Source organism: Xyrauchen texanus, chromosome 7 (genome assembly GCF_025860055.1).
Source record: "Xyrauchen texanus isolate HMW12.3.18 chromosome 7, RBS_HiC_50CHRs, whole genome shotgun sequence".
Lineage (NCBI taxonomy): Eukaryota > Metazoa > Chordata > Actinopteri > Cypriniformes > Catostomidae > Xyrauchen > Xyrauchen texanus.
The window spans coordinates 31746121-31772530 of record NC_068282.1 but is presented as its reverse complement, the minus strand read 5'-3'; the positions used below and the strand labels follow the sequence as shown (position 1 = coordinate 31772530).

At 42.2% G+C, this 26410-nt stretch overlaps 1 protein-coding gene across 3 annotated transcripts in view; it reads right to left on the bottom strand.

Moving 5' to 3' along the window:
- usp43a (ubiquitin specific peptidase 43a) overlaps positions 1-26410 on the bottom strand; it is a 223712-nt gene that overhangs the window by 35425 nt on the left and 161877 nt on the right. For all 3 annotated transcript variants that reach the window (XM_052129543.1, XM_052129541.1, XM_052129542.1), the window contains one exon: positions 12347-12509. In XM_052129543.1, the coding sequence (XP_051985503.1) occupies positions 12347-12509 (163 nt within the window). The remainder of the gene's footprint in view (positions 1-12346; positions 12510-26410) is intronic.

Here is a 26410-nt window from a genome sequence, read left to right as displayed (position 1 = left end):
TAAGACAGCTTTTATAAGATTACTGATATGACTGGAGTCTTCATTTTAATGTGAGTGGTCACGATTTCCTACAAATATTACAAAATTACAATTCATGTCTTTAGGAGTTTTTTAAAGAGGAAAAAAATTACTAAGTGCACCTTTAAGAAAGCAAACATCTGTGAACAAATTTGGTTACTCATTCCATATTTATATAGGATATACTCTAGAATACAAATGACTGATGTGTGTCGGTAATATGCTTCTCTCTTCTCATTCCAAACCAAATTGTTTCATTTTTTCCGTGGTACACGTAAGTTATTTTTCTATACAAATGGTTACGTTTAGGGTTTGGGTAAGGGGTTAGACTTAATGTTTAGGATTTGGTTTGAGTTGGGGTAAAATTTAGGAAAAATCATAATAACATAGAGTTTTTATTCTTTTATTTTTCTCTATGGCAATAAAAAGGTCATACGTTTTGTACAAGCCAGCTTGGTATGATTTCTTATGAATTTGCCATATTGTACTTTTATAAACTTTGTCATGAGACCAGGTTCTGTCCTCCAGTTTGCCATGCAACACTCCATCAAACTAGTTTAACCCTTGTGTTGTGTTAGCTGTTTGTTAACACCTTTTGTGTTCCTGGTCAAAAATGACTGGCCACTAAGACTGCTCATAAATCTCTAATTATAAATATATTTTCCCAAGATACTGCATCAGATCTTTATGGCAATATTTTTTTTAGTGATTATGACAGGTTTTGTACTTCTTTTTTGAACATATATTAAAAATAGATATTTTTTTATTGATAGAAGGATTATTGATCATTGGAAATGTCTCAATTAGTAAAATGCAATGAGCAAATTTGTTTCACTTAAAGGCCTAACTGCAGTGAGTATAAGTGCATCCCACTGACACTCATACATATAATAAACAGAAGTGTCTTTTTGTCATGTTTAAGTGGATCTTGAAATATTCCTCAAAGAGTGTACATGGACAATGCACAAAAGGGCAGTCAACACACATTGTGTGCGTGTGTGTGCACATGTCTGATGACTTTGTGTGCAAACACAGATCCACATATGAGCTCGTCTAAATTATTAAGATGCTCCTGAAAAACGTAATATTTTGTAGTCTAATCCATTCATTTCCAATGGCTGGTCACTTTAGACTGGGAACACCACAGGTGTAACAAAGTAAAATAAAACCAATACAATTTTATGAAAATGATCTAAACAAATTGTGTGTGTTTAGATGCCCTGTGTGAACAAAGTCATGGAATTCTTTATCAACTAGATTAAATAAACTACAGTTTTCAGAAAGAAACTAAAAATTAATAGGTCAGTTTTACATGGTGTGTAAAATTTGTCACACAGTAGGATCATTTCAAATGAACTAGTGAAGGCAAAAAGGTCATTAGAAATTGTTGTAAAACCTCCAAGATTCCCTTATACATTCATATAAATGAACCTTTAGTCTGAATGTTGACAAAAATCTGTAAACACATTATGTGCCAACTACCATTACACTCTCAACCTATGAATGGATAGTTGTCTGTGCACATTAAACTGGGAAAGGATCAAATTAATTTAAGCTTTAATTTAGGCTTTAAATACAACATCCTCTCAGATTGCAAAACAATAATAGCATCTTTCAATGCACTAAATCAGAAAGAGAACTTCCCTATAAAATGTGTGCCAGAGGCATCTGCCATTCAGACACAGAACACTCTCTCTCTCTCTCTAAAAGTACTTTATTGGCATGATTGTGTTTACATACAATATTGGCAAAGCATTAATACACAAAACAGATAATGACAAGACAAATAATAATAAGATAGAATTAAAATAAGGTGCCAGGTAACGAATCAAATACAATAAAAACTATAATAACAATATACACTATACAATATAAAATAAGCATTTAACAGGACATTATGAACATAAGAAAATAAAAGTACTGTGAATGAAGTACATTAAGGCAGTAATTGGTTTCTGAGGGTGTGCAGCTCAAAAATGAATTTAGCTGCAACTGATGCATGATGGTCCTCCCCCAGTAACACCAGCATCTGATCGGTTTCTGCCAAACTGGAAAACTGTGGCATGAGGTTTGAGAGTTTGTGGAGGTATCTCTCTCTCAACTCTGTAAATTTCTCACAGTGAAGGAGAAAGTGTGTCTCTGTCTCGACCTCACCCGTGTCAAAGTGAGGACAGACTCAACCTTCCTTTGGAAGCCATGTTTGTCTGTGTCTGCCTTTTTCTATGTGATCACTGAGTCTGTATTTGGTGAGGATCCGTCTCTGTTTTGGATCTCTTACAGTGTGCAGATATTCTGCCAGATTATATGTTCTGTTTAGGTCCCGATAACATTCCAGTTTGCTTTGGTTTTTACTTTCATTTTCCCAATGGTCCAAATATGAATTTTTGCTTTCTTTTATGATTTGGTTTATTCTGATCTGGTTTTGTTCAACAGTGCTGGTCTGAAACTGGTGTTTGTTAGTTGTTAGTGGGTTTGTGAGTTTCAGAGCCAGCTGACAAAGGGGACAGGTTTTAGGCTTCAGCTCTTGGGTTTTAAGGGCTTCATGTTGCAGTGTGTTAGGGGAACTTGAATTTAGGTGTGTCCAAAATTTGAGAGATCGTTTTTCAATATGCATAATGAGGGGGTATCTACCTAGTTCAGCCCGGCATGCATTAGTAGGTGTTCTTCTCTGAACTCTTAGAATGTTTCTACAGAATTCTGCATGCAGGGATTCTATGGGGTGTTTGTCCCATCTCGAGTAATCTGCCAGACAGAGTGGACCCCAAACCTCACATCCATACAGAGCAATAGGCATTATAATACTATCAAAGATCTTACACCAGATTGTTACAGGAATGTCAACTTGGGCAAATTTGCCCTTAATAGCATAGAATGCTCTTCTAGCTTTCTCTTTTAGTGCATTCACTGCCAGACCAAAACCCACTGAAGCACACATTTTTAGACCGAGGTAGTCGTAGTGTCGGGTGTGTTCTATTGCAGAGTTCCCCAGAGTGAATGTGTGTCCTGTAATCTGGCTCTTTTCTGGAAAATCATAATTTTCGTTTTTTTCAGATTGACTGTCAGGGCCCAATTCTGACAGCAGTTCTCCAGCAGGTCCAGGTGCTGCTGTAGCCCTTGTGCAGTAGCTGACAGCAGCACCAGATAATCTGCATAGAGAACAAATTTAACTTCAGAATGACTTAGAGTAAGACCGGGTGTTGCAGATTGTTCCAGTAGCACTGCTAACTCATTAATGTAAATGTTGAACAGAGTTGGACTCACACTGTAGCCCTGTCTCACTCCTCGTCCTTAAGTGAAAAATTCTGTTCTTTTATTGCCAATTTTAACTGAGTCTAGAATTTTATAATATAGACCATCATGCCAGATTGAATCGAATGCTTTTTTTAAATCAACAAAGCATGCATAAATCTTGCCTTTGCTTTTTTGGTGCACGTGCTGGTTGACTATCGTGTGTAGCATGTGAATGTGGTCGGTGGTGCGGTGGTTTGGTAGGAATCCAATCTGACTCTTAATCAATACATTGTGCTTGGTAAGGAAGACCTGTATCCGGGCGTTCAGGATACAGCAGAAAGTCTTCCCCAGATTGCTGCTCACACAAATGCCTTGGTAGTTATTGGGGTCGAATTTGTCTCCGCTCTTATATAATGGGTGTATTAAGCCCATACTCCAGTGTCAGGAAAGTAGCCAGACTGCAGAACCAGATTGAAGAGTTTTAACAAGGCCTCCTGCAGTACTGCTGGACTGTGCTTCAGCATTTCTGTTCTAATGTTGTCTAAACCACATGCCTTTCTGGGTCTTAGTTTCTTAAGTGCATCTGCCAATGGAGTGGTGGTGGCGTAGTGGCTAAAGCACGGGGCTGTTAATCAGAATGTCATTGGTTCTAACCCCACGGCCACCACCATTGTGTCCTTGAGCAAGGCACTTAACTCCAGGTTGTTCCGGGGGGATTGTCCCTGTAATAAGTGCACTGTAAGTCGCTTTGGATAAAAGCGTCTGCCAAATGCATAAATGTAAATGTAAATGCCAATACTTCTCTGCTAATCTGATAGTCTAAAGGGTTTTGGTTATTTTTTTATTGTAGATTCCAGTTGACTCAGTTTATTTTGCATGCTTTTCTGGTCAGGTGTGACATTTTCTGGAGGAATTTCTTTGAATAAGTTTTTAAAATAGTCTTTCCATAATTCTCCATTTTGTATGGCTATGTCCTGACTGTGTTGTTTATTCAGACTGTTGAATTTTCCCAGAACTGATTATTATTAATTGAGTCTAATAATTGATTATTATTAATTTCATTAAGAGTGTGGTTTAGGTGTTGTTGCTTTTTGTGGTGTAGTGTATTTTTATAATCCCTGAGTGCTTCACAATAGTTTTGTCTGGTTTCAGATTTGTGATGCTCTTTATGTTTTTGGTTAGAGATTTGTCTGAGTAGTTTTCTTTTAATTTTACATTCTTTATCGAACCAAATTTCATCCCCGGTTTTAAGTTTTGTTTTCTTGTTTGTACAGAGTAAATTTGCTTTGATTGAGCACCTTTGATAAATGTCATTTATTTGTTGTACTGCAGAATTGATGTCGATCTTGTTAGCCATAAACCGTGTTGTTTGAAATCTATTGATTAGGTTGGACATTTCTTTGGAGCTAATTGCACTAAGGAATTCTGACTCATATTTTGGGGACCATTTGTATGTTGGATTTAGTTTGAACAGGTTGCTGGGCTCTTGGTCTGTTCTATGGTGTTGGATTGACTTTAGGAACACATTACTTTGAAAGTGGTTTGATAAGGTAGACTGTGGTCTGACAGTGAATGCACGTATGTAGGAGGGGTCCATGTCTGTAATGGCATAGTCTCTCTCTCTCCCTCTCTCTCTCTCAAATTCAAATGAACTTTATTGGCATGACTGTATACAGTGTACAATGTTGCCAAAGCATTGAGTAATAAACACATTACAAACACAAAAACAACAACAACAAAAAAAACATGTACAATAAATGAATAATAATGATAATAAAATACAATTGACAAAGTAAAATACAGAGAGCAACGAGGAAGAGAGGGAAAAAAGAATATTAAAATATTAGTTTGAATAGAGCTGTAATATGATGAGGGGTCAGTCTCCCTCCCTCATATGTTGACAGGACGACACATACTGCGCTGCCAGCTGAACACACTCTACTTTCTCTCCCATAAGATACAAGAGTTTGTCTAAGTTATTTATGTCCTGGAATTCAGGTATAATATGCGCTGTTTGTGTAAAGTCAGTGTTTCTAATGGTCTCATATTTACTGCAGTGAGTGAGGAAATGAAGTTCATCCTCCACAACTCCTTCAGTGCAGTGTGAACACAGTCTGTCCTCTCTGGGTCTCCAGTTTTCTCTGTGTTGACCCGTCTCTACAGACAGACTGTGCTCACTCAGACGATACTTTGACAGTAGCTTTCTTTGTCCATAATCTTTAATATGGATCAAATATGGTGCCAACTTATAATCAGTCTTGATTCTGTGGAAGTAGTTTAATTTATGTACTTGTGTGACTTTGTGCTGCCAATCATGAATGTATTCTTCCTGGGTTAATCTTTCTGTCTGTTTCAATTTTGCCAATCTGAACTGGATGGATTCATTTAGTTTATATTTTTGTACTAAATAGTCCAGAGGGTCACTCTCTGGGTGTCCTGTTCCGTGTGTAAAGGCACAGTGATGGTAGTTATCAGGAGGTGTGTCTGACAAATGGAACCAGAATTTAGCTGCTCTCTTCTGGATTTCAGTGAGGAGAGGTAACCGGCCCAGTTCTGCTCTACAACTCAGACTCTGAGCATTTCTGTGAATTCCCAGGATGTTTTTGAAGAATTCTAGGTGGAAAATTTCAACAGGGATTTGTCCCATTCATAATTTAACTTATATTTGGGGCCCCAGATTTCACAGTCATATAGAAATATAGGTTTGATGATGCTGTCGAAGACTTTCAGCCACAGTTTAATGGGGGGGTTGAATTTAAATGTTCTTATATGTCCTATGGGCTATGTCAGTCAGATATTTTATTGCCAAATCAAACTGTCCTTAAGCAGAGATTGTAAGAGCCAAATAATTATAGCGGTTGGCATGATGAAGGATTACTCCACCGATTGTGAATATATATTTATTGCTTATAATGTGATTTTTTTTTCTAGAAAATTATGACTTTGGACTTCTCCATGTTCAATGGTAAGGCCCAATAACTGCTATATGTTTCTAAAATGGAGAGGCTTTGATGTAGTCTCTCTTCATTAGGTGACAGCAGCAGGTCGTCAGTGTAAAGGAGACATTTGATTTCTCTGCCATCTAAGATCAGTCCAGGGCAAGATGACTTTTGAAGGGTTGTGGCCAATTCATTGATATAAATATTAAATAGAGTTGGGCTGAGGCTGCAGCCTTGACGAACTCCCTTGGTCTGATTGAAATAATTGGTTCTTTTGTCATTAATCTTCACACAGCATTTATTGTCCGTGTACATGAATTTTATGACATCATATGTCTTTCCTCCTATTCCACTCTGGATGAGTTTCAGGAAGAGTTCGTTATGCAAACAGAATCGAAGGCCTGAATATTAATATTTTGCCTTGTTTTGTTTGCTGAACATATTTCTGTATAAGTGAGTGAAGTGTGTAGATGTGATTAGTTGTTCTCTGTTTAGGCATGAATCCAATCTGTCATTTATTTAGTGTTGTCACGGTCTCGCTCACCTGCACCGTGTTTCGTGTCGTTTGCCCCGTGTTTTCTGTTTCACCCGTCACTAGTCACGTTCCACGTCATGCTCTCGTTATCCACCCCGTGTTTTCTGTTTTACCGATCACGCTCCCTGTCATGTCTTCCTTGTTGTCCGCCCGTGTTTCACTGTCTCTGTGAAAACTACACTTCCCTTCTTCCCGTCTTTTCCGGCCCTGTCACAGTGTTATTGTCCGCACCTGTCCGTCATTTTGTCATTACCGTGTCTCTTTATTTAAACCCCGCTGTTTTCCCTTCCCGTTGTCGTGCGTTGGTGTTTTCATGTCGATGTCTGACGTTTCATGTTCGTGTCATCTAACCTTCCCCTCTGCATGTTTGCTTCGTGCCCGTTCAGCCGTGTTTCCCGAGTTCCGTGTTTCCCCGTGGTGTTCGTGTTTTGGTTTCAGTTTTGTCCCCCCGTGACTGTTTTCATTTGTTCCGATCTGTTTAAGTTCATTTGTGTTAAATAAAACCTGCGTTTGGATCCTAAACACCCGTCTGCCTTCTCCTGATTCACACAAATCATAACAGAACACACAACCCACAATGGATCCAGCAGTTTTACGTGCAAACTACCGGCTGCTCTGTTTGCGACAGGGGGACCGTCCCATAGAAGACCACATCCAAGACTTCCTTGCTCTGGCAAGCCTCTCCGACTTCCCGGACACTGCCTTGGTGGTTTTCTTCCGGGATAACCTGAACCCTTCGCTGAGGGAGCGGTTGCCTCAGGCGACGCGCGGCTGGACCCTCCACAACCTCCTGGAGGCGACCCTACTGTTGTGCGGCTCTCCTTTTACTGTGGGCGTTTCCAAGGAGGACCCTACCTCACCACCCACAGCGGAGACTCTCCAGCCGTCCCTGGTGCTCCCTGCCACGCCAGCCCCACCTGTCAGCGAGCAAACCCCCGCGCCATTCGCCTTCCAAGAACCCACGCGGACCACTTCATCGGCCCACCGGAGGAAGAGAAGACGGCATCCGCCTCAGAGACCACGCCTGCCCCGGTCTGCGAGCCAGCGCCCACGCCTGCTCCGGTCTGCGAGCCAGAGCCCACGCCTGCCCCGGTCTGCGAGCCAGAGCCCTCGTCAGCCACGGTCAGCGAGCCAGAGCCCTCGTCAGCCACGGTCAGCGAGCCTGAGCCCTCGTCAGCCACGGTCAGCGAGCCTGAGCCTTCGTCAGCCACGGTCAACGAGCCTGAGCCCTCGTCAGCCCCGGTCAACCAGCCAGAGCCATTAGCCCCCGATGTCAGTGAGCCATCGCCTGTCGCCTCAGCCGTCAGTGAGCCAGCGCCTGTCGCCACCGTCAGCAGTGAGCCAGCGCCTGAAGCCACGACCGTTCCTGAGCCAGCGCCTGTAGCCTCGACCGTCCCTGAGCCAGCGCCTGTAGCCTCGACCGTCCCCAAGCCAGCGCCTGTAGCCTCGACCGTCCCAGTGCCAGTAGCCATGACCGTCCAAGAGCCAGTGCCAGCAGCCATGACCGTCCAAGAGCCAGTGCCAGTAGCCATGACCGTCCAAGAGCCAGCGCCAGTGGCCATGACCGTCCAAAAGCCAGCGCCAGTGGTCGTGCCCGTCCAAGAGTCAGTGCCTCTCGAGCCTCCCAGGGCTCCTCCTCCCGAGCCTCCCAGGGCTCCGCCTCTCAAGCCTCTCGAGTCTTCCAGGGCTCCTCCTCCTGAGCCTCCCAGGGCTCCGCCTCTCAAGCCTCTCGAGTCTTCCAGGGCTCCTCCTCTCGAGCCTCCCAGGGCTCTGCCTCTCAAGTCTCTCGAGCCTTCCAGGGCTCCGCCTCCCGAGCCTCCCAGGGCTCCGCCTCTCGAGCCACCCAGGGCTCTGCCTCTCAAGTCTCTCGAGCCACCCAGGGCTCTGCCCCCAGAGCCTCCTACGGCTCCGCCTCCTGAGCCTCCTACGGCTCTTCTCCCAGAGACTCCCGAGCCTCCTACGACTCCGCCTCCCAAGCCTCTTACGGCTCCGCCCCCAGAGCCTCCTACGGCTCTTCTCCCAGAGACTCCCGAGCCTCCTACGGCTCCGCCTCCCGAGCCTCCTATGGCTCTGCTCCCAGAGAATCCAGAGCCTTCTAGGGCTCCGCCTCTAGAGCATCCTACGGCGCCCCTTCCCTCGGCTCTGCCTTCAGAGCCTTCCAGGTCTCCGCCTCTGAAACCTCCTACGGCGCCACCTCCCTCGGCTCCGCCTCCAGAGCCTCCCACGGCTCCGCCTCCTGGGCCTCCCGAGCCATCCTCGGCCCCGCCTTCTTCAACGCCATCTCCTAGGCCTTCCTCGGCTCCGCCTCCTGAGGTACCCTTTGCTGCGCCTCCAGAACTTCCCTTGGCTCCGTCTTCAGAGCCTTCTTCGCCCTCACCTCCTTTGGCTCCGCCTCCTGAACCTCCCTCAGCTCCACCTCCAGAACCTCCTTCAGAGCCTTCTTCGCCCTTGCCTCCTTCGGCTCCGCCTCCTGAACCTCCTTCGGCTCCGCCTCCTGAACCTCCCTCGGCTCCGCCTCCTGAGCCTCCCTCGGCTCCGCTTCCTGGGTCTCTCTCGGCTCCGCCTCCTGGGCCTCCTGAGCCATCCTCGGCTCCGCCTTCCTCAGCTCCGCCTCCTGAGTCTCCAGAGCCTCCCTCAGCTCCGCCTCCTGAGCTTCCAGAGCCTCCCTCAGCTCCGCCTCCTGAGCCTCCAGAGCCTCCCTCAGCTCCGCCTCCTGAGCCTCCAGAGCCTCCCTCAGCTCGCCTCCTGAGCCTCCCTCAGCTTCGTCTCCAGAGCCCCTCTCAGCTCCGCCTCTGTCCCTGTCCTGAGGCCGCCTCCCAGGCCTCCTGGACCTGTCCCTGTCCGATGGCCGTCTCCTAGACCTGTCCCTGTCTTGTGGCCGCCTCCCAGGCCTCCTAAACCTGTCCCTGTCCTGTGGCCACCTCCCAGGCCTCCTGGACCTGTCCCTGCCCCTTGGACTGCCCTCTTGCCCTCTGTGCCCCCTGGATTTCCTGTCAGCCCTGTGTGCTCCCCTTGGACTGCCTCCCTGCCCATGTGCCTCCTTGGTTTGTCTCTGTGTCCCTTGTTTCCCCCTTGGTCTGTCTGTTTCCCCCCCGGGTCTACCCCCTCACTCCTTGTTCCTTTGTTTGTTTTTGTTATTTTTGTCTTTTCGTTTAGGACCGTCTGGAATCCGGTCCTTTTGAGAGGGGGTTATGTCACGGTCTCGCTCACCTGCACCGTGTTTCGTGTCATCTGCACCGTGTTTCGTGTCATCTGCACCATGTTTCGTGTCGTCTGCACCGTGTTTCATGTCGTTTGCCCCGTGTTTTCTGTTTCACCCGTCACTAGTCACGTTCCACGTCACGCTCTCTTGTTATCCGCCCCGTGTTTTCTGTTTTACCGATCACGCTCCCTGTCATGTTTTCCTTGTTGTCCGCCCGTGTTTCACTGTCTCTGTGAAAACTACACTTCCCTTCTTCCCGTCTTTTCCGGCCCTGTCACTGTGTTATTGTCCGCACCTGTCCGTCATTTTGTCATTACCGTGTCTCTTTATTTAAACCCCGCTGTTTTCCCTTCCCGTTGTCGTGCGTTGGCGTTTTCATGTCGATGTCTGACGTTTCATGTTCGTGTCGTCTAACCTTCCCCTCTGCATGTTTGCTCTGTGCCCGTTCAGCCGTGTTTCCCGAGTTCCATGTTTCCCCGTGGTGTTCGTGTTTTGGTTTCAGTTTTGTCCCCCCGTGGATGTTTTCATTTGTTCCGATCTGTTTAAGTTCATTTGTGTTAAATATAACCTGCGTTTGGATCCTAAACACCCGTCTGCCTTCTCCTGTTTCACACAAATCATAACAAGTGTCTTGTGTTCTTGAATGAAGTTCACTAATCTGTTATTTATAATGCAACAGAATAGTTTCCCGAGGTTGCTGCTTACTGTAATGCCCCTGTAATTATTTGGGTTGTACTTGTCCCCTTGTTTGAAAATTGTGGTTATTTGATTTTCCTTCCAATTCTGAGGAAAATGTCCTGATTTTAATAAGATATTGAACAATTTTAGAATAGCATCTTTCAGTTTGGGGCTGCTATGTTTCAGCATCTCATTATATATTCCATCCAAGCCACAAGATTTTTATTTTTTTTAGGGATTTCATATTTTCATTCAGTTCATTTAAAGATATGAGGGTGTCCAAATGGTTTAATTGATCTTTTATTGTGTGTTCCAGATTATTTAGTTGAGCGGTCAAATGTTTTTGGCTGGGGTTTGGTTCATTTTGTGAATAGAGGTTTTCAAAATGTTCTCTCTTTCTCATTCTCGTTCTCTCTCTCTCTCTCTCTTCCTTAGGCCCTAAAATGTCATCTTGACATTTCTAGGTGTTTCAGGGGAATACCAGTCATCTGTTTCCACCTGTAGCCCTGCGTCCATGGGTGAGGGAGCGAAACAGTGCAGAGCTTTGATTGACAGCTGAAGGTTAGTGACTAGGACAGTGGCAGATGCAACACTCCCCAGACTCCAGATGATCAGAGCTGCAGGACAGGGGTGCCTGCAAGATTTCATTTGAGGTTGTGCACAGAAATTTGCCTTGTACAACCTTATATCCAGGGGAGTCTGGGGGCATGCTCTCCCGGCAGAATTTAGTTTTGCAAAAACATACAATGTTGATTTCAGTCCTCTAATCTGATTGGACAAGTGGTGATCTGAGAGTGCTGATATTTAGTGTAACTGCACTGGGACGCTTCACTGTTTCTTTTACTCTTATTGTCTGTGTTTGCAACATCAAAAGACGCTGCCAATGAACTTAGCATTGGCTTGTTTTGGGACTATTTTCAATGGCAGGGCAAAAATAGACAAAATAACTGACCATATTGTGTCTAAACTGTAAGTTACATGATATTCACTTCTTCTTTATAGACATCAAGCATTGCGTCAGTTCAGGCAGCTAGCTGCTTACCACGGGATCCATGCATTGCTGCCCAAAAAAGAACCATACAGAAACAGCAACACATTGCGCAAAATTGTTGATCATTCAAAAGTGTTCATTTGATGGAAATGGTCCTGAAAGAACTGTAGTTTAAAATCAATGATTCATTGTAAATTAATTGTAAAATTACTGGTACAAGAGACAGAGCTCAAGATACACATTGACAGTCATTCATGCAAGTCAGATCAGTCAGCACAGTCATAATCAGTATATTGATTGAGGGCTACAGGTGGAAACAGATGATGGGTATTGCCCTGAAACATCTAGAAATGTCAAGATGACATTTTAGGGCCTTATGAAGAGAAGAAAAGAGAGAGAAACTGACAGTGTTTGTGTTCTTGTGCAGTTCTACTGAATATAAGCACAGCTGTGATTACCTACAGCCTAGAGCCTATGGATAAATCACAACTGTGCTGATATTTAGTACAACAGCATGATTGCAAGTGTGATATTGCTTTTAAAAAATACTTTTATTAACAACTGAACTTACAATTTGGAAACAATATGGCCAGCAATTTAGTCCATTTTTCTTAAATATGGTGTGAATTTGACAAAATAAGGGTAGCATATTACTTGGAATCTTATAGGGTACTTCAAGTAAATAATTTAGGTTCAAAATAAACAGCTGGGAGCTTCTGTATAAAAAAAGCCAGATATAATGGTGTAGTTACCTTGTAGCTTGTTGGCCAGACCCAGCTACATTGCAGAATAACAGGATAATCTTTGAAGAGCTACTCTGAATCACAAATTCTGATGATAACGTCCCCAAGGATGGTAACCGCTGACCTTCAGGTCCTGTTGTGTATGGGGAGGAAGGGAGGGAGTGATGAAACCCTACAGATTAAAAAGAAGTAGAGAAAATATTAAAAGTGTCTGTACAGACCACAAAATTATCAGCAAATAATAATTCAAATTATTGAATTATTGCTTGTTTGGCTCAGCTCACCACAAAGAGCCGGTTCCCGGTTCTCTTTTGGCTCCCAAACGGCTCTTTAAAAAATATGTTTTGTATTTTTTCAAGTCAAACAGTTTGCGATAGTTTGTACTATAATTGGTGTTACAACATCATAATTAAATTATTAAATGAAATCATACTCTACCTTAACCACAATATATTTAAAAATGTATTGGTTTGTTATGAAAAAGGATGCTATTAAACATTTGCATTTAAAGTATAACTTTTTATTGTATATAAACAAAGTGCATATAAATCTAACCATTCAAAATGAATACAATCTGAACAGCATAATAGAATATTGCACCATATCAAAGAAAAATAAACAACAATTTGCTCTTAGCGGCGACTCGTTCGCGAACGACCCATCACTAGTATATAGCCTTTCCTGGGTTTGACAGTGGCTCTTGAAAGACCGGGGCGAAACTCCAGACACAAATTGTTGACTGATAGTGAATGCAGGTCACAGACCCGTTTTACTGAGGCCAGAGCCAGCAGTAGTGCAGTTTTAATGGAGAGCATGCTTAGTTCACAGAGACCAAAGGCTCAAAGGGGGCCCTGCGAGAGCTTTTAGGACTAAAGTTAAGTCCCAAGTTGGGACTGTAGCCGGCCGAGGTGGGTTTAATTGTCTTGCTCCTTTAAGGAACTTGATGATTAAATCATGCATGCCTATAGAGGCGCAGGCTTCATTTGCGTGATACGCAGATATAGTTGTCACATACACTTTGAACGTTGGCGGGGTGAGTTCTGCATCTAATAGCTCTTGAAGAAATATTAGAATTTCATTTACTGGGTCCTTGCCATGTAAGACACCAATCAGTGAACATCTTCCATTTTAGTGCGTAGAGACGTCTCATGGACGGTGCTCTGACTTGTAAAATGGTGTTCATGACTGAACGCGTCAGTTCTTGTGTGTGTAGTGTGGTTCACACATGCAGGTTCCACAGCTCGGGCTGGGGATGCTAGATTGTGCCATGCGCCTGAGAGTAGATCCCTCCTCAGTGGAATTTCCCATGGTTGAGCAAGCTATACAGCATCTCCATCATTTCCGGAAACCATGGTTGGTTGGGCTATTTCGGCACAACTAATAGAACTGTTTCCTTGTCCTCTCGGACTTTGCATATGACAGAGTGAATAAGACATACCGAGGGAAACGTATATTTGCATTTCGCCAGCCATTTGTGTGCCATTTCATCTGTTTCCAGTGGGGCTTGGGACTTCAAATAACAGAAGGGACAGGGGGGATTCTCCACTGAGGCAAATAGATCGATTTCTGTTTTGCCGAATATTCCAAATCCTCAGTATAGTTTGAGGATGAAGTCTACATTCGCCCGGTATCACACCTTAGCTTGACAGTAGGCCTGTGCCGTAATTCAGAGATGATGCTCCCTCCATAAGAGGAGGCAACGTGTCAGTCTCAACAATGGCAGTGAATTAATTCCACCATGGCTGTTTATATATGCCAAGGATTAAATTTTGTCTGAGCAAACCAGGACATGACAGCTTGCTATTTCTGACTGAAAGCCTTTAATGCTAGAATTACAGCCGATAGCTCTATGCGGTCGATGTGCCAATCCCTCCTCGCACATGTCCAGGTGCAGAAAGTTGAGCGTCCATTGCACACCACCCCTCAACCTGTGTTGGAAGCAACGTGGTGTTGAACCACTTTCGCCTGACAACTTGGGTCTTTGAGTACCAGAGGGGACAGTGGGTATTCTCCACTGAGGAAAATAAATCGATTTCTGCTTTGCCAGATATTTCCCAAATCCTCAATACAGTTTCAGGGTGAAGTCTCCTGAATTCCGTCTTGGCGGTTTATATATGCCACAACTGTCATGTTGTCTTAGTGAACCAGGACATGACAGTTTGATATTTCTGATTGAAAAGCCTTTAAATACAGAATATCTATAAATATTCTATAAATAATATAGAAATACAGCCAATAAATTTAGGCATTACGTGACAACTTACCCCAGCGCGACACCTCACTGGTAAAACCCAGGAGCTGTCCGTGGTGCTAAAGCAACTATACAGTGGCGGGATATAGTGATGTGCATGCGCCCTTGGCGCCAAACACGTCATGGCACACAGCGCTTCATCCAGCACTGAAGAGGCCTCATGTGTAAGAGATCTAACGGATGCTGCCGCCATAAATCCCAATGCTTTCTGAAACAGCTTCAGTGGAAGTGTTCTCCGACGGACACTGTAGAATGACTGAAGCAGTAAGTCTGTGCTGGCACAATACAGCCTCTGATTGAGACAGTAACAGCCAATCGGTAAGGTAGTCTCAGAGGGGTGAATAGCGCATCAATGCATTTTGTGAATGAGCGAGGAGCCAGATACAGTCCAAAGGAAAGGACTTTGAATTGATACGCTGTTTCCTCGAACGCAAATTTCAAAAACATCCTGTGATGTTGTACAATTTGGATATGAAAGTAAGCATCCTTCAGATCTATCGACATAAACTAATCGTGTGGGCGTACATGCGTTAAGATCAGTTTCTAAGTAATCATTCTTAATGGGTGCTTTATAAGTGCACGATTTAAATGTCTCAGATCCAGGATTGGCTGAAGCCCGCCGTCTTTCTTTAGAACAAGAATATAATGGCTATAAAACCCTTTTTGTGCTTGATAATTTAGCACAATCTCTATTGCATTTTTCAAGATGAGATTGTGTTTTTCGGCTCATAACACAGCCGCATCTTTGGACGAAACCGTGGAAGACAGACCGCTGTTGAAATGGGGTGGCCGGTGTGCAAAACTGGATCGTATAACCATGTTCGTTTTTGCACCCATTCTGAAGTACCCAATAGGGCTCGCCACATGCCCGCATAATTGATAAAGGGCCATTTGGTTTGCTCACTGTATGATATGATGCGACGCTCACTATAGGAATAAGCATAATGTGTTTGATTTCAAGAGAAAAAGGGCTCTTTATTGAGAATGTGTGAGCATCTCATGCATTTGCAACGAATGCTGAATTCTTTTTTTAACTTATAGCATTTTTTATTGCACTTATTTGAGTGCAAGACACAGAAACAACATTTTGAACAATATTGTGAATAACAATATTCCTTTCCTTACAAACAATAGTGGGGATATGGGGGTGTTTTGTGTCTCCAATCGGCACCAATCAGAGCGTTTTTTGGAGCAGACCCAGAGAGAACCGTGGGCTCTACTTTCCACTTCAAAGGTTTGTGCCCATCAGGAGCACTTTTGCTACACGTGATGATACGCAGGTGCCGGTGAGGCAGCAGGTATGGGGGTTTTAGTCGGGTGCTGGCTCGAAACAGAGCGAGGGCGAACCGGCTATGATATACTCAGTTGCGGCATAAAGTGTTCCATAGCCTGTGACTGCTGCTGAATGGTGATGTGGAATGCTGATCCAGCTAGTTCTGCTGCTGAGTATGCTTTTCCTGCCAGTGCAAACATTTGTTGACACGGTTTGGAAGGATGTACCTGTTACTCGCTGGGCAGAGGTGTGCCGCTACCATCTGCTCCATAGGGGGTAATTGGGCATAACCGTTTTCTTCCCCGTGATCCACATTAAAGAGGATGGTGTTACCATGACTTGGATAGTTCGTTATGAACTTCTGGGAAGAAATGGGCAGATTTACGGGACGCTGCCATTTGACGGTATCCAGACTGCTGGAACCATCCATCAAGGCAAGTCTGCGCAGGTTCCTCTGGACCACTCAGAGTGAAGCTCTTCGTCCACTCTTGTAAAGACACGGGGCATCTCTCGGTCAATGGCGCGTGCACATTCCTCGCCCTCGCTGGGGGGAGGAGTGGCAGCATCATCCACTGACCACTCGCCTGATGCAGCAAGAGACATAATGACATTGTCATTATTATCCCCAACGTCAGAACCGCTGCACAAGATGAGGCTGTCCACGCTTTCAGAAGGTCGGAGCTCATCTCGCACATGGTGTATCGGAAAACATGTGCTTCAGAGAGATTGAGGGGCTCGTGGGGCATGTACTGCCACAAGGACCATCTCAAAGTCATTCTGCTTAACCTCACGGCCCCGCCGTGCCTCCTCGTGTGAATCCTCGGGTATCACAGAAGAGGCGGGTGGGAGGGCTTCTGAGGCTGAATCATCACTCATAACGAGTGTGATTCACGAGTGATTCACGTCTTGAGACTCATGCCGTCACAGTGAGTGCAGTCTGTCTCCATGCTGATCTGACGGCGGGATATGCCTCTCGCACAAGGAACACTTACAGAACGACATCTTTAAAAAGACGCGAACACATAAGTGACACTTTTAGACATATAAACATATAAATTAATATTTATTTATATTTATGTCACACAGTACACAATACACAACATACAATTGATTTGTAAGGATACACAAACCCTGCCAAAGCGCTGCAGGGAATCAGGATGCTGAGGCCCATTCACCAGCGAAGCGTCAATCGGCGAGGCAGTGTGATGTTTGCCGAAACACTGCAGGGGAGTGGAACATTTTCCCACGAAGATTACGCCCGTTGACTCGTGTATATCGACGGTGAAGTTAGAGGGCTTTTAGACAAGAGATGATCGCTGTCTTGGAGGAAGAAATTCTGAGGAAATGGTGTTTGTGCACCTGCTTTTATAGCGGACAGTTTCGCACAAAAACAGGCTGGGCTCAAACACCATAGCCAATATTGGTGTTATTGTAGAGAGGTTTCAACTAGGTTGAACTCCCCATATGCATAGCTACGCAATGTCAAGTGTACTGAGTCATAAGGGAACGCATTTTAGTAACAGACCTAGATCATGCGATTGTAGCACAGCTCTGTCCAGCATGTATACACATCAATCAGGCTCAACTCAAAGCTCAACTCAAACAGAGGTGCCACACAACCTGTATTTAACCCTGAAGTCGAATGCATCACAGAGAATAAGAAGAGCAACAACAACAAATGTGTGAGTTTCATTCAGAAGTGATCATACATATTCTCTTCGTAGACTTTACTACCCACTGTGAGAGCTTTGGAGGGCTGAAAGTTGTTGGGCTAAAAAATAATGTTTAATCAGAAATCACCTTAAGTTATTGTTATTGAAAATTATGTTTGTAAGTGATCTTACACCATGGCTATTATGATTGTTCTCCCTTCTCACTCCCTTCCTCTTTGCAGCAGGGACGTGCTGTACATATAAACAGAAGAAAAATTACACTATGAAATATTTAAATATAATTGTTATAATTGATACTGTTTTAGTTCAAATTTATAATCTTTCACCAGCACAGACATTCAGTTATTCGCTTTGGCACCACACTCAGGTATATATGGAAGACTTATCCCGCCACGTAATAAAAAATTATATCTCTCAATTGTGAATTTTTTTTCTCACAACTGCAAGATATAAAGTCGCAACTGCAAGAAATAAACTCGCAATTGCAAGATATTAAGTCACAATTGTGTGTTATTGCAGCTGTGTGATGAAATCTTGTAATTTCCACATTATTTTTCTCAATTTCGACATTATAACTTGCAGACATTGTGTCGCATTCTCTAGCAAATACAGGCCTATCATTAGCACAATTAAGTTAAAACTATATAACCATAATATACAGGCATAAAGCATTTTACAGTCATTGTTAGTTGTAGCTTCAGAAGCCTGCAAACACTCGGATACGATTTCATTGCCTGGTGTACGTAAGGGACCATCTGAAAATGCCACCCTCTGTGCTAAAACACCGGTGGTGTCCAAGCATTCAATCAAATGACCTATTATATATATATATATATATATATATATATATATATATATATATATATATATATATATATATATATATATATATATATATAAATAAAAGGTGAAAATACATTTTAAGAGTCTAAAGGTTGTATTAGGCTGCCAATGTATAGGCTTACTACCTGTCATATTTTCCCAATATGTGCAATTGTACTGTAAATAGTTTTCAATTATTTTAGGGAAAAAAATGGATAATATATATATATATATATATATATATATATATATATATATATATATATATATATATATATATATATATATTACTGTATTATAATACAGTTTTCACTTTGGAATATGAAAATATAATTTTGTTGAATTTTATTGATTTATTTCTTAATTAATTTAATACTGTATACATATAATTAGACATAATAGGAACATAATACCTGTAAAAAGTCATGCATCTCACTGGGAACCTATTACAATCTTTACAATAAGAAAAAAACTTATTTTGGTGACCAAAATATTATTTTGGTGGACTTACTGTAACAATCTCACCTGTAGTAAATCAGTCTATTGACTGGGAACCTCCAAATAATCCCCATCCATTAATTGGCTCTATAAACTGTACTCTCTATTCTCCACCAATAGCTGGTGTGTGGTAAGTATACTGGCACACTATGGCTACTGCCACAACATCCAGGTGGATGCTGCACACTGGTTGTGGTGAGGAGAGTCCCCAGTTCACTGTGTAAAGCGCTTTGAATGTAGTGTCAGAAAAGCGCTACATAAATGTAACGTTCATTCATCATTCATACTACAACCTTTGTTATGTGAAAATATAGTTTCAGTGAATTTAATGTATTTTTTTAGTCAATACTGTATATGTACTGTAACTGTGTACACATAATGAAACATATTGAAAAAATACGACATGTAGATTGTCATGCAAGATAAAACAATTTGATTTATCTTGTTTTAGAAACAACACTGCATTGAAGTTCCCCTTCTGTCACTCACTCAATGTCGAATGAAGTGACACAAGGGGTCTTCCTTGGGAGCCTCGCGTACCTCTGAACTTGAGCCAATGAGAAATTGGCAGAGAGAATTTTCATGCCCCGCCCCCGGACATACAAGTATTAAGGGAAGCAGGCGTACTTCTGTCAGTCAGTCAGATTTTTTGTTCGGAGCCGAGCGGTTGTGCAACAGCAAGCTGAAGTTCACCACTGTTCCACTCACCTCTGTTGGCAAGAAGCACTGCTGTTGGATCTTACGGTGTGTTTCCAGCAGCGTTCTCTCTCTGCACACTGTGCAGTCCACGCCCCTGGGCGCTTCAAAAGCACTTTAACTGCCTGAAAGAGTGTTTTCCCCTCTTTAAAAGAGTTTGAATTTCTCTAAAAGAGTTTGAGTTTTCACTCATAAAAGAGCAATACACAGGCAGGCGTTGAACGTCCTTTTCAATCATCCTTTTTAAAGATGACCTTCCGCATCTGTGTAGTTCCCACTATAAACTGTCCTCTCTAGTGGAGGAGTGCCTCCTCTGGCTGAACATGTTCGAGATGCGCAACGTTGACTAGGCACGCTTTCTCAACATCCCCGTCTCCCAGCTTGAACTCTTCGGCAACACCATCGATGACTTTGCCCAGCAGTTTTCGGTTGTGAAAAGGCTGACGGAGGCGATTTCTCACATCATGCCGCAGCGTCGCCAAACCAGCACACCCCGCGCCCCGCCTGCGGTCAAACAACAGACAGCTCCAGCTCAACCCAGGCCCAGCTCTCAGCCCCAGCTCCTAATACTGATCATACAAAAGTTAAAACATTGACGGCGCGAACTTTCGACCAAGAACACAAGGAACGCAAGGAAACACCACAAAGACAAGCAAGTACATCTCCAATATTGTGCTCAAAGTGCTGGTGTATTAATCAAATAATTTGGGTAATCCGATAGCAAATCGATGTAGACTCAAAGAAGGATGAAATGGTTCTAATGGTATTGTCAACAGACTCTGTAAAGTTCATCTTCACTGTACTAATCAGTTATTTCACATTCTGTCACTTTTCACCAACCTGTCTCATGTATATAAGTGTTAGATTAGATTTATGTTAGAATAGTAATAAAGTTTGTCTGTGTTCAAAGACGATGTGACATTTGATATATAATCTCATCACTGTTTCTGAAAGATTTCGCTTCTAAGCTGTACCTAAATACATGTGATATTATTTTCAATAAACCATGAGAATAATATAACTCATTAATCATAATTCACTTATTATTATTAAAGCTAATTCCTTACAATAGAAATTGTGAGCTGATACAACTACTGTAGACGTTGTATTGTGAATTAAATGGCGGAGAATCTATTAAGACAGTGGTGTGAGTGGTGGTGGCGTAGTGGCTATCTGTGAGTGGTGGTGGCGTAGTGGCTAAAGCACAGGGCTGTTAATCAGAAGGTTGCTGGTTCGAACCCCACGGCCACCACCATTGTGCCCTTGAGCAAGGCACTTAACTCCAGGTTGCTCTGGGGAGATTGTCCCTGTAATAATTGCACTGTAAATTGCTTTGGATAAAAGCGTCTGCCAAATGCATAAATGTAAATGTAGTATTTGTTATTTATCTTATTTATAATGGTTGTCAAATGTGACTAATTCCGTTATACATTTCATTACCTAATAAGGACAGTAGCTCACATATTTCAAGACCCTAAATTCCTTCCTAAATTTAGCATGCGTGCAAATTACCCAACATATAATGGTGGTAAAATACGTGCAAAATACCCATTTTAACTGACTCCGTCCACATCTCTAAATTATATATTGTGGAGCAGAGGGGGGCGGGGCCGGACTAGAATGTTGCACGCCCGGTCCCCAATCGGCCTGAAGCGGCGCGCGAGGGATAAAGTCGGCCGGTGATGACGGTTCGAGAGAGAGAGAATTACAGGCATGTCAGTCATGTGTGTTTATGTTTGTGTGTTTTGGTTTAAGTTTGCATTAAATTATTATTTATATTGACAAGTCGGTTCTCACCTCCTCCTTGCCCATCTTAACCCCCTTACATATATGTAATACCCTACAGAGGAAACGCACTCTTTTAGAGAAAAACTCTTTTAGTAGCGCCGTCGAAGCGCCCAGGGGTTTAATCTGCAATGGAGTGCAGAGTGGTGAGAGAACCGCTGGAATGCGCTGTATATCCAACAGCAGAAGCTCTTGAAGAGTCTAGGTAAATGGGAACGGCAGTGGTATTCAGCTGACTGTAATACGACCGCTCAGCTCTGTTGAAAATGTCTGAATGAATCCAAATCCTGATCTCCATTTTATGCCCGTATGTTGGGGGGGAGTGGCATGCAAATTCAACTCGCCAATTTCTTATTGGCCTTTTCTCAAAGGTCTGAAGGTGGATTAGGCTCACAATGTCGAGTGAGTGACAAAAGGGGAACATCCTTACCTTCTACATTATTAAAATTTGCATGTCAAATCTACTGACTTCAGTAGAATGTTTAAGCATTATAAAAACAAAGCAGATGTACTGTATCATTTTCCTACAGCATTTAAATGTCTGAACCTGACTTTTATCAGAAAAGACATCAATAATAGTATAATAACAATAATTTTGAGTTTCAATGATGTCCCTTTATAATTGTAAAGTGCATTTCACATGAGTTTAGTCATGGCGTCAACGCTCAGCTAAACACCAGCGTCAAGTGCCGCTTTGTCCTCCACATTAGGGTGCCTACACACTGACTAGAGTTTATGCTGCATCAGAGAATGCTGCGAATGCACTGATTTCAAAGGGGATGGTACGTTGGCAGGAAAAAGAGGGAAATTATGAGACGTTCAACATCTCTTCATAAATTTAAACCATTTTTATTTAATGTAGCTTTGTACTCACAAAGACATACTTTGTGAGGCAAAACGTGTGTGAAAAACAGGTTGTGCTGACGTGTCACTTCATAGATTTCAATGTATTCGGCAGCACTTACACAAGTCATGTGACATCCCCTCAACGTGCAGAAACGTCATTCTCTTTTACACATTAATAGCTCTTCTGCCCTTTTCTCTCCATGATGAACAAGATAGACTCACTTGCCGATGCCAAAGTAAATGAACAACATGCCCCTCTCGTTCAGTGTGTCGGTACATGAACCAGGTCATTCAGTTTTTTTATGAATGAGAAGTTTCACGAATGCAGCTTCTTACTTTGCATGCGCCGCTGAAGCAAAGCACGCAATTGGTCATTGCTGTAACCAATCAAGAGATCTGCCCTGGTTGCACCATGATTGCCAAACTCACGATTGGCTGCTGCTGTGATCAATCATGAGGGTGTAAGCACAATTAACCGCTGATGTTGTTTCACAATGCGTTGCCGCCAGCAGTGAAAAAACTATACAGATTTGTGTATTTGACTCCTATTCCAAGTCAGATCGTTATCATGTTTTTGTGCTTGTAATGGAAACCTTGCTAGCAGCACAGTCAAATGGTTATATTAATATTTTCCAGGACAAATCATTATTTTTCCAGGACATATAGGTATTTTTCTAATTTCCTTTTCCTTTTCCTAATGATTCTTTTCCATGACTTGAAAACTGCATAGCAAAATTCCAGGTTTTCAAGGTTTTCCAGGACACGTGGGAACCCTGTTATACATCTAATCAGCACCAAAATCAATGTGTAAAAAAGTAAGAAATGCACATGGCTGTAATGTTTTCCATGCTGTTTTGCGTATTCTGTGCGTCTCGCTGTTGACAAGCTTATCTGACTTTTTCAATGCTCTACTATGCTGCAAAAGTTCAACCGGAAATGTCACTTCCTCAACTGATGTCCGTTCTTCACCTATTCAATTGCACATAGTATCATGTATACTTGGACAAAGAAAGGAAGACTGTAGATCAACAATGCAAAACCCTGTGGAATTTGATTAAAAATGCCCATGTTAACAAACTCAATGTTATAGTTTATTTACATAGCACACCTCTTTTATTTTTGTTGATCAAGGAAAGACATTTCATTATATCGTATTTTACAAAATATACAGTATCTTTTTACTTGTCTATGATGTATCCTGTGTAGTATGATGTGTAGCATTTGAAACATGGATACATGTATCACATTTTATTTCTGCATCAATTTAACATATCTTTGATTTCCTTGTCGACTGCTGGCATGCTATGCCCTTTCACTTCAAACCGAAGAGTATGCTTGATCCTGCAATGTAATCAAAAGCCATCAGTGTAGGATGTCACACATACACATACCATGAAATGGCAGTTTTGTGTGACACCATTAGATTCTTATCAGCAAATAGGGGCTTAGTTCAGTTCTCAGACAGCGAACTGATAAGTTTATGTATGTCTTTTAGTCAAGCTTACCATGATGTGAGGAATTTCTTGCGTTAGACTGTTGCACCGTGTTATTCTGTATTTTCAGTGGCTCGTGCAGGGGTGCCACATTTTTTATTTACTATTACTATTTATGGCCTGCATGGGGTTACTAAAATGTTTTTATTCATTTACTAATCATTCAAATCTGTGACGTGTATGAACCAGTTCCGTTCATATGTCCTACAAGTGCACATACGCTCCACCTTTCTCCACTGACCGCTTCAAGAGGTTCAGACAGTGGGAAGAAATGTGTGACACCCCCCTTACCCTCCTCTTTCAGTTCAATTTACACCCCTATCTTTTAAATACATAATACTGTTACATGTATTCATTACTACACAACCCTGACTCATCAGTGGACCAACAGGAGGAGCAGATTGGAGAGGGGAACTGTGAGCTTGTGAGTGCCTTAATTAAACTCAGCCCACTCTGACACACAGAATTTTACACTTTTACAGACACAAACACATTTGGACTAACCCACAGTCTGAAGACCTATAGATATAGATTCAGAACAATGCTGCTTCTTTGGACATTCAAAATAGTTTTTCTGCTCAGCTATTGCTGTATTTATAGGCAAGGCTCTGCTGCTGGAGTAGCCAACATTATCATCTTAATGGGAAATCATAAAAGCTTCAATTACAGCAGTTTTCCTCTTTTTCCTTAATCTGTATCATGACTCACAACATGGTAAATAAAAAAGTTACTCTGAAGATGCAGTAAATGGGGCGATACGACAGAGCACATCTGAGATTATTCAGCTATAATAGTCATGTTTTCCACTGTGACTTTAATTATACCACACTAGAGTACATGAAACAACAGCCTAGAGGACGATGACGCCTCATATAACAACATAAGATAGCATTTGATTAAAGTGACATAATATTGGAGCAGTCCATGTCAACAAAAAGATTAATTCTACACTTGTCGGGGCTGGAGGGTCCATACAATACCATGGAAATCTGTAAAAGAAACCTCATCACAGAAATGGAGTGTGTTTTTCTTGGTTACTCATGACCTCACCAAACCACTATCAGCCCAGTAATAACCAAAGTTCCAAAGGGGGATCTTTTGAGAGAGAGAGAGAGGGAGAGAGAGAGAGAGATAGCCCGAACAAGATGTGGGCTATATCTTCTCAATGGATCGAGATATGGGGTAGAGACCAATACAATCCTGATATATGGATTGAGCAATCTACAATTAATTCATCTATACTCTAAATGTTAGCTCCTATGGACATAATCATACAAGAAATTGGTTTCTTAAAAAGGCCATGGACAAAGCAAGGAAATCTATAATATTCAGATATATCTGTATGCATTTTAGTTCATTTCAATGGCAGTTGCTTAGGTGGTGCATTAACACTCAGATGTAGGCAATGCGATTTTAATTCCACTATCTTTGCTCATAGGGACCACTGAAGTTCTTGAGCAAATCACCTGATCTGTAAATAACATGTGATTTATTATACTGGAGCTGAAGGGAAATGATGTTATGACTAACTGGTTGGTTGATGACACCACAAGAATGCACAGTCCCAAGCACTTCACTAGCAACTATCCTAAGCTGAGATGTAAATGGCAGCAAATGGAAACATATCCAACATATTTGAAATATATTTATGATTTAGAAAATTATTTTGTCAGTATACACAGCCACTTTTTGAAAGGCTATTTATAAGATGAGTTTTGGAGTCAAATGTAGTTACAGTATCTACCAGCAGAAGTGAACTGGATCATGCTACCCAGCCAAATATTGACCTAAATACAAGCTGGTACATTCTGAACATATTCCTCATTATTACTGTATACTTTGTTTTTCTACATGCAGTTATGTCTCGCACACAGTGCCTTTGATGAAAAATTATGCCATCAGCACAGTATTCTTGGATTGAATTTGAATGTACTTTTTTGGTGTCATACTCATAAAATAAAAACTTGGGAATCTAAGGCAACGTCCACACTACTACCTTTTTTTGGTTGAAAACACATTGATTTTTCTACATTTACGCCTCTCATCCATACTGCAACGTAACTTTCCTCCACAAAAAAACAAAGATTTTGAAAACTAGTAAAGCTTACTTTAGAAAACAATGAGCCTCATTCACTAATAATTGTGTGGATTTTCCATACTTAAACGTACAGGACAAGTTCTCATTAAAACTTTTCATAAGATTCAGTACAATTTGTTAGTAATTGGCATAAAGCATGCCCAAACCATCTCTATGTAATGGCAATCTCTATGCATAGTTGCAAATGTGTAGAGAAAGATGTCCCTGAAGCAAAAGGACAAAAGAAAAATCCCTATAAACAGCACAATATAACATTACAATTTAGAATTATTTTATAATATGCACCATGAACTGTAGATGTTGGATAAACTGCAGGCATGCTTGAAGCGCTGCTTATGCAGGAGAATTTATCTGTGTCTCATCGGCCACAGGTTCAGACTGTGCATGTGGTCCAAAGGTAGTGCTCGAAGTGCATAGAAATCCATGGTGGACCTGCCCTTTTGCCTCATCATTTTGCAAATAGAACACCATACTGGCACCTTATAAAAGTTAGAATCAATGCCTGCACTGTCAGGAATTGTGCATTTCAATACCTGCCATGAGGTAAAGAAACTTCTCAAAATATTTTGTCAATTTCCAGTGGACGTTTTAATAATAGGATTATTTTACGGGATTAGACCGGCAGTTTAAATTTATAT